The sequence below is a fragment of the Poeciliopsis prolifica genome, unplaced genomic scaffold, assembly GCF_027474105.1.
Source record: "Poeciliopsis prolifica strain line A6 unplaced genomic scaffold, Auburn_PproV2 SCAFFOLD056, whole genome shotgun sequence".
NCBI lineage: Eukaryota > Metazoa > Chordata > Actinopteri > Cyprinodontiformes > Poeciliidae > Poeciliopsis > Poeciliopsis prolifica.
Genome location: NW_026562431.1, coordinates 3141981 through 3156217, shown reverse-complemented (window position 1 = coordinate 3156217; position 14237 = coordinate 3141981). Strand labels below are relative to the sequence as shown.

The following is a 14237-nucleotide window of genomic DNA, read 5'->3' as shown; positions in this document are numbered from 1 at the left end:
TCCTCCTTGTTGTTATTAGTTTCTCAGATGAGACATGGCAACATAAAAACATCCACAGGCAGATTGAGAGGGAGAACGATGGGCTTAAAGTGTTGGAGAGATGAAGGGTGTTGGAAGGGCACGAGTGCTGCCATGGCAACTACAGTCAATTGTAATGAGTGGCTCTTTCTGTATTTTCCTGCTGAAAGGTGATTTCTATCACCTTAGATAAAGGATGAACTAAAGGCTGGTTAGTAAAACTGTTTTGTTTCTCATATTGATTTCTCCAAAATAAAACCAAAGAAACTCTTTTTACAACTGATTACATCGAACTGTCAATTATTTCTCCTGACCTTAGTTGGTTCTGTCTCAGTGCAGATTGATTTTAGTTTTTGCTCGGACAGCGCTACCGTCTCACTTCACTAATGCAGTTGAATAAAACATTAAAGCCGATCATTGTTTTTAAAACTCAAAAAAACAAACGGACACAAAAAACAACTCGCATGTAGAGGAGTCAGCAGCTGGCATAAATAAGGAATTTAAAAAAAAAAAAAAAAAAGTTCCTGAAATGGAGGCCTTTGTCCATAAACTCACTATGAAGACATTTCCTTAACAAGTTGCTTGGAAGAACGTCTTCGTGTTTCTTCTTTGGTTCGGCGTAAATCTGAATGTGAGCAGTGTGGCCAAGCTTTTGCATACAACCTGTCTAATGGGAACATGGTTCCTCTCTGCTGACGGGCAGCTGCCTGGGCAGAGTTGCAGCAGCTGTCAGTTATTTCGTTAGCTTGAGAAAACAGACGGATGACCATAACCGAATAATTATCTATGGGTTTTGGGATTTTTTTCATTTTTTTTCTCCAATTAAATTTCTGTTTTCTGTCTTTCGTGTCTCGGCAGCTGTTGAGTGGAAAAGGTGAATCTGTGGAGGGAGCCAATGGAGAGCTTCATGAAAAGGTAAAACCCCCAAAAATGATCATTCTGATTCAACAGTTCGCCGTGAACGTTTCTACAACAAATACTGCATGAAGAAAATGTGTTAATGTCAATTTGCATCGTAGAAATGACCTTTAATAAAAGCAGCTAATGTAAAACACCTGGTCCTCCATGTTTGAAGCGAGTGCAGGAATATCTTGACGCTTTTCATGGCTTTGCACGAGTTTTCAGAAGGAACCTTCTCCACGTGGTGCCTGTGTGTGTTTCCGCAGAGTGTGAATGGGTGTGTTCCCTCGCTGTACCTCAGCAGAGACAGGAGGAGAGAGTACGTGAGAGGAGGAGTCGCTTCTGAGAAAGAGGCTCTGCTGTTAGGTAAGCCAAATATTCCCTAAAAAGCGCAGGAAGCGCACTGTGGGAGCCGTCTCAGCTTTACCACCAGAGCTAACACGCAAAAGGCTTTCCTTCAGAGGCCAGTTAGCAATTGAGCTAAATATATGGCTGGGGTTGTTCGGGAGAAAAATATGTTAAATGCTTCAGCAGAAAAATCAAATCGAGGCAGAGATGCTTTGAGTCTGTGGGCGTGGTCAAACAGTTTGTGGCTGTAATATGACAAAAAGTAATTAAAGAAAAAGAGAGTTTAATCTGTGCTATTATGTGCTCGTATGGTGTCTTGTGGAATAATTTGAATTTAAACTTAATTTGGTAAAAATAACAAGTCCAGGTCCATTTTTCTTTGGAGAGCAGCAATGTGATCCAGAAGTGACTCTGTTGCTCTGTTTCCATTACAAAACTTCTGTCATAAAAAAAACAACAACACAATTTCGCAAGTGTGATGTTTCCATTAAATTAGAAACACAATTAAAATCACGTGAAGAAGACACTTCCTGTTGTCCTGTTGATCATGTGACCCCCAAAAAAAATGTTTTCATTGCAGTTTTGCAAAATACACTAATTTCAGTGAAAAACTACCTCAGTGTAGCAACAAAGTGTTTCACTGGAGGTTTTTTCGAAATCGGCACGTTTTCGTTTTTCACATCTCTTGTTGTAGTTCCAGTTTGAGCAACTGAATGGTCAGTGGAAAGGCGACCAGCGGCTACAGGCTGAAGGAGGAGCACTTCAAACCTGCGTGTTTGGGTTTAGACAACTTTTTCATTGTGCTGCTGGCTCGACTTTAAAGAACAGACGATGTGTCAGGAGGCCGATTGTTGCTCCAGGTGGATCGTACACCCATACCAGAACGGTAAAGAATGTTGGCTCAGCCGCATCGTATGGAGACATCAGTAATATAACTGAGTTTACGACACAGCAGCACCTAAAACATAAAAGAAGGAAGGTGTCCGAACCGAACCGCCTGAACTCCACCAGCAGCACAGACATGCTATCCGGACCGGATTTGTTTCAGACGCCTCTGTTTTCTTTAGTCATTTAAAAGCCCTCGTGTTCCACAAGCCTTGCGGCTGCTATTAAATGAAACCGATAGGTGTGTGTTTGGATAGCTGCGTCCACAGCAAAAATAAATAAATAAGCGGCGAAGAGAAACAGCACCAGCACATTTATCTCTCTTAGCGGAAGAGAAAAAATAATACAGATATGAGAAAGGAGGAGGCCCGGCTCTCTGTCTTCGTCCAGAGCTGCCCTGCTTGTAAGCAGAGGAGGAGGATGGGAAATACAAAACATAAGCTGCATTTCTTTTAATGTAAAAAAAATAGCAAAACACATTAGTGTTTTTCTATTAACACTATTTAATGTAATGCATTAAATAGCATGTAGCAGTTAGCTAATATTTCTATTAGCTGACTGCGACATGCCACATCTATAGCTTACGGTTTCGCATTAATTTTCCACGTAGCAAAAGCTAGGGCCATTTCCTTTGAGCATGTAATTGCGCAAATTGGAATTATGAAAATAAATTTGTTTAATGGCAATATGCCAACTCACATTTTTTAGTTAAACTTGTTTGTGGGGGTTTTATTTCCCCCAGCTGTATCAAAATTAGCGTATTTTGCAAAATTGTAACGGAAAGACTTTTTTTCTTCGCATCACATGAGTCACATGATGAACCATCAACCAGATGTTGCTTCTGAGGGAAACCGCAAAGAAGACGTCGACAGGAAGTGGGTAGGAGGGTGACATTTCTGACAACTTATCGCGTGAACGAATCTCTAATTAAATGGAAAAACCCCAATTTCAAAATTGTGTTTTTGACATTAGCGGAATATCAACAAATTTCTTAGGAAAGCACAGCTGCTGTCACACACCTTATCTTGGTGATTCATGAAATAGTTTTCTTGGCCAAATTTGAAGGACTAATATATCTGGAACACAACAAACCGGCCATCTGTCCATCCTCCCCTCAGCTAGCAGCTGATCTCTTTCCTGTAACGTCGTAGAAATAAAACTCTGTTTTCAGGAGATGAAACGCCCCACCCCTCCTCCCCGCACCCTTCAGTTCTCTCCAGTGGCCTTGTTCCATGTGAGCTGGTCTGGTGGAAGGAATTGAATTAGGGCCTCTGCCTGTAATTGCCAGAGTCTCGCCACATAAATCAAGGAAATAAATATTGGGCTTGCAGGATCCTCCAGGGATATGCCACTCTATTTCCTAACCCTCCCTCTTCCCTTCCCCCATCCCTCTGCATGACTGCTTTCTTCTGCAGGACGCCTCAGAGGTAATCAACTTGAGAGCTGGTTCTGCTCTGGCCAGCATATTTTTACGGTAGCCACACTGCCATTTGTGTACAGCGCAGCCCTTCATGACGAAGCAGGCTGGCCGGAAACTTTACATCTAATATCCAATCTGGCTCAGCCGTCCTTCTCTGTTGTTCCCCTATTGCTCTTTCCCCTTTTCTCTTTCCTTTCACTGGTTAAGCTAAATACTGATGGTACATTTTGTCTTAATCGCCAGTGCGGGGGCGTCCAAACCTTTTGTCACGTGGGCCAAAATTGTCGACGTGTTTAAGAAACACATGTGGTCCTGGTTGGACAAATAACCCTTTCATGTGTAAAGTTCACTGCAGTGGACAGCCATCTAAAAACTATTGACTTGTGTTTCTTGTGGATTTTTATGTTAGAAATGCACACAGACCACTGATGTGGTCACTAGTGCATCATACAATACACTTCCAACTACTGGCCATCCACTGCAAGTGCAAGAAATGTTTTGTTAAATCCAATATGGCCAACGGACAATAAAGCAGTCCCTCCTTCTACTGCAGAGGACTTTTACAGTCCTCTCTAGTAACAGTGTGACATCAAGTGACCCTGAAAGAACAGTACTAGTGAGAAACTTACAATGGATCACTGAGAAAAAAGGAATAGAACAATATTTTTTTATGCTTTAAGAAAATCAAAAACACTTTGGAAAAAACCCTGACATAAAGGATCATAATTCATGCATGAAAGGGCTCATTTTCAGTCATACGGACAAGATTTGGATCACTGTCTTTCAAACATTCCCTACTGCCCTATTGTTACACACAAGTGCTTTTTTGTTTTCTTCCTTTCTTTCTTCAGGCATCATCTCCACCTTCCTCCATGTCCATCCATTCGGGGCCAACCTTGAGTATCTCTGGTCGTACATTCAGCGACTGGACTCAAAGGTATCGACATTTAAAATATTGATTGTGGAATGATCTATATTTATAGTTTTTGTCAGAAATTGTGTCTTTCGGACTGTCTAAAAAAGACTATTTGGAGTTCTCTGTTTACAATGATATAATTTTAATTTGGATTGAGGTTTGCACATGTTTTGGTTGCATCCAAGATCCTGTGTTATGGGAAAAATGTCAGTTCGGCTACAGCTCAGTTCGGCTACAGCTCAGAGGATGTTTTAACTGTCGTAACAAAACAGCAACAGAAACAAGCAAAAGAATCTTGATTGATTACTCAGCACTGAATGTTAAACAGGTTGTTGCTGTTTCTCAAAAACCAACATGTTCTCTCAACAAGATTTAGATTTGGAAGGGCGGTGAGCGGCTCTGTCCTCACAGGGTGTCCTCTGCTGACCTCTGCCAGGTGTCTGCCGGGGAGCTGGAACGCCTCATGGTGCGTCTGCCCAGCATGTTCCGGCAGGAGCTGAGTGGCGTCGGGGCGACCTTGGAGAAACGGTGGAAGTTCTGCGGCTTCGACAGCCTCAGCTCGGCGTGACGTGGGGGGTGCGCGCACGCCGCAGACACCAGTGATAAGACGCTTGCGCGCGGGTGCGTGCTCACGCCCGGGGAAGTGCGGTGAACGTGGATCAATAGTCGATGGAGCGCCGGAACTCTTGGACTAGACCAACGTTTAAAGCCGAAGGGTAGTCCTTCGGGAAGTTCGAATGAATCTGTGATCCCTCGTAAAGATGCGGTGAACCCTAACGGGACACAACTACCTTTGACGATTAACACAAATCTTGAGGAAGACGTCCTGGCTCTCTTCCCTTTGACAGCCAGGAACCATGAAGCCTGCCAGCAGGAACTCCATCCACAGAAACATGGATAGGAAAACCTGTATACCAAAGTTGATTCTGTTGAGATTTCATACTAGACCTCACTTTGTTGAACTGATGAGTGCAAACCCTTTTGCTCCCATGTTGTAAAGAGACTGAGTACTTTTGCCAAATCTTTTGCTGGGTATCCAGGAGATTGAAGTTGGCGGCACTGTTGAACCAGGACTTGGGAGTCGCCTGGAAATGTGCTTGTTCATCTTTTAAACATTCACAGAAATCTTCGGTGGAGATCCGGTGGCAGGTTCTGATGTTTTCTAAAGTTGTACCCATCTCATTGTCTCCTCTTGAGCCATCGTCAGGCGTTGGGGCGCTTTCTCCTTTTTAATACCGGACAGATTAGAACTGCACTGACCTGTCAGCTTCAGATATTTATTTGTGTGAACTATGAAGACTTTTGTTCTTTCAGGTTGTCCTTTCGACAGTACTTCTCTGTCCAGACTCGGTGCATTTCGCTTCTGTTGCCTTTAATGTTGAACTTGGTGTGTGCCGAAGACGCCATAAATGACATTAAAGACTTTTGAGGTAAAGTTTTTTCAGAATTCTTCATGGGTTTTTTTTTCTGGTTATTTTGCTTTCATCTGGATCCAGTAATAGCTCCAAAGGTCCGTTAGCATAACGGCTGCAGGGGGAACGCTTTAATACTTGCAACATCCTGGTTTGATGTAAAAGTGTCAAAATAGAGAAAGCCAACAGATGACAATAAGATTTGCTTGACTTTCTACAGTTTAGATTTATGGCCCGAGGCCAAGCCAAAATTTGGGTCGGGCTTCTGTGACACACAAACTCAGCGCACAGAAAACTAAACAGGAATGCACGATATGAAGTTGTGCTAATCTGTTTGTTGTACTCTGATTAGAGAATGCACTTTGACCTCCTGAAGAAGTCAATTTAAGAAAAGGGGCACGCTTGTTAGCCTGTAACAAGCGCAGCGCCGTCTCGTTCCGCTCCCATCAATCACACAGATGATTAGCACTTGACTTACCCCAGCGTTTACCACAAACAGCTACATGGAGCTGGAAGATGTCAAACAAAAGCTAAAAAAGGGAGAAGTTACACTGCTCACTCAAATTATAGTAAAAAAATTAAATCAAATAAAGTCTTAATTAATATAATACGCTGGTTTACTTCAGGATACGTTAAGTTAACTGGTCGGCTCTGACATAAAGTCCACAGGGTTGGACTCAAGTCGGAGAGTCCACCCTGCATTTGTGTGTGTTAGACTGAGTTAGCCCTCCAGTCCTCTAGGATACACAGATGGCACCCATTAACATATTAACTAATTGAAAACAAATTTTGCAACTCGCTCTTGACTCTGAGTCAGGTATTATTTAGTGACTCGTTTGGAGCCACAGGGCTGTTGCTTCACTAACTTCAGATTTAAGACAAATTAGGCAACTAAAAAAATTGAAGGTCCAGAAATTCTCTAAAATTTTATATGCTCCTTTAATTACTAGTATTCCAGGTAAACATGAAACGTGCGACTGGTGATGAACTCTGTGCTGACGCTATGATCAGTTTGTATCTTTGTTACCAGAGTCCTGGAAGAAAGTCTCTGTTTAAGCTTCAATCCAAAGTACAGAGCCAGGGGAAGGGTTCATCAGGCATCATGTACTCCTATAAAAAGAGGGAATTGGTTCCTCAATAAAGAGCCATAAATTCAATGATACATTCATTGTCAGGCTATGAATCCACAATATGGATGTTTTTGGATCCAAGTACATCAAATGCGAATACAAACACCGTAACTCTTAGCTGCATTACTTTGGCGCCGCTGAGTTGAAAATGACGTAAAATTCGAGATTACAGTAATATGCGCAGACCTGCGGCGTCGATTCGATCATCAGAATAAGAGCCAGGAATTCACTCTTTCCATCAGTTTAATTTCTCTCCGCCGAGCTCGAGGCTCCAGTCGGAAACATCCCTATTCAAGGGAAAATGGAGCAAAGATGACATGTGATGGTCGCAGAGCGTAAACTCAAAGGTCTAAACGCGGAGCTTGATTTCCTCTGCCAGATATTTTGGGATCAAAAATTTGGGATCAAATGGGGGGAGAGGGGGGAGACGGGGTTTGTAATAATCCGAGCAACTATGTGTGAAAACACTGCAGGCTTCTTCTTTAGTGCCTGCTTCCTGCAGAGAAAACTGTGGACTTTGTAAAAGGATGGATAAAATGCAGAAAAAAACACTTCGGAGAATGCAGCATGAAGGGGATGGAAGGAAAAATGGAGCAAGGTAGAATGTGTTCAGAGAAATCTTTTTTCGAGGAAGCAAGGTGGATACTTAACATTCTTTCTCACTTATTACGTTTTGCTGTATGAAGACGCATTTCACAAGAGAATGCAGGTTTATGTAAGTTCCAAGTTTAAATTACAACTGGCTTTTTCTGACTTTGAAAAAAATGGAAGATTTGGACCGATATTGATATCCAATATTGCTATCGCCGTTATGGCCGATAACCATCATTTACCAATATTGTAAATACTTTATTTATAATTTACTACCCTTTCAAACACATTGAAAATAAATGACCACCCACTGGCTTCAATGCATCACTATCACCAACTATGTTTCTGATAAAAAATAAACGTAGTTCCGCCAGTTGTTGACATTGCGCTAATTTTGAAAATTAAAACGAGGCAATAAAAAACACTTGAGTTAGTTTGTTCACGTGGTAAGTCATTAAAAACATGGTGCGCCATCACCATGCTACTACTTCCTATTGTCGTCTCGTTTGTGGTTTCCGATCGTAGTAACATCTGATTGTTGAGCGCAGGCTGTGAAAAAGGTGCTGTTTCACGAAATAAACTAATTTGATATGGGTGGGGAGGGGAAAAGTCCCACCTCATACTAGAGCCACAGCTTTTTTTCAAAGTTGACATGTTTCTGAATTCATTTTCGAAATGTCAGATTTCGCTTTTCTGTGGTTAATAAAAACACAGGTACTGTCACATGACCAAGGACCACAGGACCAACCTTCACTCCTTCCCCTCCAGAAACAAACAGCAGCAATATGAACAGAAATATTGTTTGTTAATATCAACCAGGTTTTATTTATGGCCAATATTGCTATTGGTATCAGCCAGCAGCAATTAGCAAATACTTGGTGGACCTGAGCATTGGCTGAGCTCATTATAGGAGCTACTTCTGAGTTAAACGCTGGTTAAAACGCTGCTAAAAGGTTAATAGAGGAAGAAAGTTACGATGACTTCCTGTAGAGGAGCTTCAGAAAGAGACAAAGACCCAATTTCAAAGTATTAAATCAGGAAGTAGATTTTCTTTGGTCATTATAATATATTTTCATATTAGATTTTGTAAACATCTGTAGGTAACATAGTTTCTTGATTGTGCCATAAATGTCATTCTGTGCCTGGAAAACGCATAATACTGCCGCTTTAATGAATAAATAAGAATGCTGTGAGGACTTCCTAGAGGCAGAGTTTCGGAAAGAGCAGGAGCTTTTTAAAGAGACAGAGGCCCAATTTCAAGGCGTTAAATTATAAAGTCAAGTGTTATTTCTACTAAACAACACACAGACTGCTGCGACAGAGCAGAAATCTCACCTGAAGCTCCTAATTTAAGCTACATTGAGTGCAATAACTTGAGAATTTAGAAATGTGTTTACCAAGAGGTTATATAAATAAGAAGCCATGCAGCGGGGCAACACACTGATCCTGCCTAATGTTTAACGAATGCAGCCTACAAGATGATTTCAAAGTCTGTTCATGACCACCGAGCCGCTCCTGCTGCTGCTGATGCAACCCAGGCGTAACACACCCTGCTGTGATATGCATGTGGTGTGTGTGTGTGCGTGCAGAGGAACTCTAACATTGCTGCAGAGCTTGTTACAATCTTGGGTAAAAGCGAGTGAATTTCTGAGCAATTTTTCGTCCTCTTTCTCTGCTTCCAAAGCTCCTTCAGTGTGAAGAAAATGAATTCCCCAGAGGATTCCCTGACTCACACACACACACAGACACACACACACACACACACGCACACGCACACACACACATGCACACACACACACACACGCAAGCCGGTTTTCATTGATGTGTGACTTCACTGCGGCGCTGCACTCTCTTCTATTGAACTTCCCCCAGTTGCTCATCGTTTGTTCGCAGAAAAGCTGCAGGACAAATGTTTTAAGACGAGTAATTGGAGAAACTGCTTGTAGAAAAACTGAGGTCAACCCATTTTTGCTTCAGATGCTCTGATTGGTCGCTAATTAACACCGGTGTGTTTACTGTGTTGTCATAACGCAATTTAAGATGAACGAGCAGCAATCGACAGAGACCTGCTACGTCCAGCCCTCTGCTGTGTGTGTGTGTGTGTGTGTGTGCGTGCGTGTGTGTGTCAGCATCGTAATTTTAAAGGTCTCATGGTTCCACAGTGACACACGACTAGTGGATTTGAATTATAAGAAACTGTTTTAGTTTGTCGCCTGGACAACGCTGAGAAAGAACCAAGAGCGGCGCTATATTTTCTTTAAAATTACCCGCATTTCTTGGATTGCTATTTTCAGCTGTTCCTCGGCTATTTTTTTTTTATGTATTATTATTTAATTTTTTGTGCAGGAGTCATCAGGAAAATTAGAAAGTCAAACAGTATAACAGTTTTGGCTTAATTACTACTCTGGCTGTGTTATTTTTCAGCAAATTGCAGTTTTTTTTTTTTTTTTAGAGTTTGTGTACTCCAGTTAATGATTTATCGATTATTAAATTAGCTGTGAACTATTTCAAGAACCAATCAATCACGATTAATCGTTTCAGCATAACCTAAGCTGCTCTAACTACACGTTTTATCAAAGAAGAAAGTTTAAGCTGATTGATGCCCTGTTAGTTTTCATGTGGCTCAGCGTCAACCTAATGATCAAAAAGCTCCCATCACTCCAAGAGTCAAGGCTAATTCTCTTTCCTCAGGGTCTTGGCTAAAAAGGGAAAGCAATTTTATAATTTGGGGCAGAGCTTTGCTATTTATGCACAGCGCCTTAATGGGGAAAAATGCAGAAATCCTGTTGGTGGGAGCAGGAGAAGAAGGGAGCAGAGGAGGAGAATTTTCTGCTCTGGAAGCAGTTTTCTCCTTCTGGGTTCTTTGACTTGTTTTCTTGTGACTGACAAAAAGTCTCACTCTCTGGAGTTCTTCTCCTGTTTCGATAAGTCCACGCTTCTCCGGCCAGGAAGTAAACAAAGACAGATTGGCTCCTAACTGAAGTGTTGCTGTGAAATACGCCCAGCAGAAGCATCCAGGTTTTATATGAACACAAGCAGGTCTTTGGACATTACGTTAGGGCGATCCACTTCTCCTTTAGGCTCTGTGGAAAACATGAAGTCAGGGACAGATGGGCTCCTGGCTGACGTCCTGAGCTTCACACAACCATAAAGAGTTTGAGATTCTGAGCTCATTCTGAGAACTTCAGAATGTGTTTTGGAGTCGCAGCCAAAGATCGATGCTCTTCGTTAGGAATTAGCAGAGGTCCCAGGAGTCATTCTCACTCAAAATATATTGTTTGTGAAAACGTCAAAAGCTTTACATAATGTTATAATGTTATTATCACACCAAAAACATGCCTGGAGTGTTGCTTTCATTCTTTCATGCATGTTTGAGAAATCCTTTTACTCTCATTTGGCTTCAGTTTCTGAGCTTCTGTCTCACAGAGCAGCCCTCCCCCTCTGAGTTCCTTCAGACTAGCCTGCAGCAATTAGCAAACCACCTGATGGAACTGAGCGTCAACTGAGCTCGTCATAAGAGCTACTCCTCAATGAAATGCTGGTAAAAACATTGCTAAGCAGTTGATAGAGGATCCATGTTGTGACGATTCCCTGAAGGCGGAGTTTCATAAAGAGCAGGAGTTTGTTAAAGGGACAGAGCCCAAATTTCAAGTCAAATTTTTTTCAGTCATATTTGATATATATAGCATTTTCATAACAACTGAAGGTAACATAGTTAGTTGATTGTGCTATGATACTATAGTAAGTACATAGTACTGCCCCTTTAAGTATGTTTTGTTGTCCAAAGCTGTCAATATTTTGACCAAAAATCTACAAGCTATTGTCACATAATCCTAATTTGATATTAATTGCTCATTCTTGCACTTCTGAATTTCAACGTCCTATGTTACAATAGGATATCCATATTGTGGTAATTTGCTCTAGAAACTGAAATAAATAAAATAGGGAAGTTACTCAACACAAAAGTTTCTCAGCATTGTACATTGTGAACCCATCTGCTGACTCAGCAGATGGCTTTACAATATGGAAGGGGATCCGAAATTAGTCTAAAATGTTCATTTTAAATGTTTCCTAAATTTCCAAATTGTTCTATGCTTCTTTCATCCGCTTACATGGAACTTGGAGGATTTCGTCCAGAAAAATCTACATGAACAAAATCTACTATATCCAAAGGTGCTGAACTAATATTATTTGCTAATTTCAGTTTATTTTGTTAGATAATCTTGAAGGGAGGTTTCTACAAATCAGAGAGACGCCTCCTGCCTCCAGATTCGGACTCCCTTCCGATCTGCTTTAAGAATCCTCGCTCGACAACAACTTGTTCTTATTTCTCCCTTTCATGTCAACTGTGAGCTGTAAATGTTGAACCAGAAGCAACCGTCCTGCTTCGTAACGAGTGCATGTGTTAAAACATTCACCGCGGCAACAGGATCCCTAATAAATTGGGAGAAAAACATTAATTCTGCGCCAGAATCTTCTTGTTCTGCAGTTCCTGTTTGGCTCGCCCCCCCTCGGTATCTCTGCTCCCTCCATTTATCTCCGCCTGCCTTCTGTTTTCTGCTTGTGTTGTGGCTGGAAAAGCGACATCAAGCCGCAGCGGCAAACAGAGGACGCAGCCATCAGGCCTGGATGATGGTAATTACTTCCAGCTCCCCCTTTCAGGGCAGGATAAACAGAGTATAATGTGCCGAGCTCAGATAAACGCCGGCGAAACAAAACGGCCGAGCGATGGATGTAATTGGTCGAACATTTGCCAAATTACCAGAACGCCCCGAAATGTTTACATTTGTATCAGGGAAGCCCAAACAGCCTTTTATTTATATGACTGTCCTGGAAATTAGAGTGACGAAACAACTTTTTTAAATTCCTGAATGAAGCAGACGGATCATTAGAGGACAGGAAAACAAATGCGGGGCAATTTATTTTGGGATTCATTAGAAATTTTGATGCCTTGATGTTTGTTGCCAGCAGCAAACCCAACGCACTTCTCACAGACGGAGAGCAGCCCGTTTGATTTCTACACCATCTCTCCAACACTAGTGCACCGTTATTATAGAAGAACCTCAAACTATAAGACATAAAGCAAAATTGGTGACAAATGTCTGTGCGGCAATTTTTTTTGTTTGTGCTGCTCTCCTTTTAAAGATATTAGTAAATATTTTTGAGAAGTCATCGAAGGTCAGCCAGACCACCAACTTCTTCAAATTACAAAAACTTGGTGTCAAATGATATTGTTTGTGCTGCAATATTGTTTGACACCTATCATTTAAAAGATATTCATAAAAGTTCACCAGAGGTCAACTGGACCTTTTCCTCCCCAACCACACTTTCAAATATTGTGCATATCTACTTTGCTACCACTACTTTAGATGCACAAAGCAGCACAAACATAACACGATTAATTTAACTACATTTTATGTGATTTTGGTCATTTTGCTAATTCCTCTAGTGACCACTGACATCTACAAAAATTTGTGCTGCACAAATGTGGCAGTGTTCACTGACACCACATTTCATTTGATTGTGTTAACGTGGTGGAGCTGTTGACCTTCGATGACCTCTGGAAGCATTGATTAATGGATTTAAAATTAAAGCAGCACAAATGGAAATTTGTGCTGCACAAACGTTTGAGATAACTGGTTTAATTTGAAGACGGTGGAGCAGGAGGTCACTTCCTCACAGTGTTAGCAAAGTCATGATAGAAATGAAGCTTTTCTTTGAACCACTTTAAAACACACACCTCAGACATGTTCATTTTTAAAACGCTGTAAAGGTTCAAATCCCTCTTTTTATGGAGTTTGCATTGTCTCCGTGAGATTGCCTGGGATCACTCTGGGCGCTCTGGCTTCTTCCTGCAGTTTGAAAACAAGCAGACTTGGTTAAATGACCAGGTCAGTAGTGAATGTGTGCAAGCATGTGTGTCTTCCCACTAATGGACTATCGACCTGTCTAGCCTCTCGCCCACTGGACCCCGGAGAGAGCACCGCTGCGACCGTTTGAGGATTAAGAGGCCACAAACAACAGATGAACGTAGGTTTTCAAAAAAGAAACATAGACGGTGTGAATTCAAAACTGTGTTTTTAAAAGAGTCGAATGTTGAATTATTCCACTCAGCTGTGACCGACCTGGTTTAACATTGAGAGTGAGAGCTGAACAAATCCAGTGCGATTATAGAAACAGTGAAGTGGCTTGTTTTGTTTTGCAGCTGCTGTGCCGCCCCTGCACTATGGCACCCACAGCGGTTAGTCATATTACCATATTCCCTATTATAAGGATTCATTTCTTTGTATTTTTGTCAGAAAGGTGTCAGTAATTTTCCAGGTCTCCAAGTTGAGCTGCAGTTACTCAACCAATGTGTCACATCTGAAAGGGGCCGAGTACACAACCTGGACGCGCCCCCCAGGGCCGATCCCTGTTATTTGCATTCTTCCCTGTTGTCATCTCAGATGCTGGAGTCCACGGTTTTCACATCATCTTGTTTTTAAAAAGCCAGAATGAAAATCAGCCCGGCAGCCAAGTGTCTCCAGGCCAAATGCCTCTAACCGTTGAAGCTGCCGATGTGTGTGTGTGTGTGTGTGTGTGTGTGTGTGTGTGTGTGTTGCTCGCTGCTCTATAAA

The 14237-nt window shown here is 41.8% G+C and overlaps 1 protein-coding gene across 1 annotated transcript in view; it reads left to right on the top strand.

Moving 5' to 3' along the window:
* Positions 1-5927, top strand: part of LOC129379297 (ecto-NOX disulfide-thiol exchanger 1-like) — a 72646-nt gene extending 66719 nt beyond the window's left edge. Inside the window, 4 exon segments of the mRNA XM_055060000.1 lie at positions 877-933; positions 1185-1284; positions 4423-4508; positions 4924-5927. Coding sequence (XP_054915975.1) covers positions 877-933; positions 1185-1284; positions 4423-4508; positions 4924-5055 — 375 coding nt within the window. The 3' untranslated portion in view covers positions 5056-5927.
* Positions 5928-14237: the final 8310 nt, after the last annotated feature.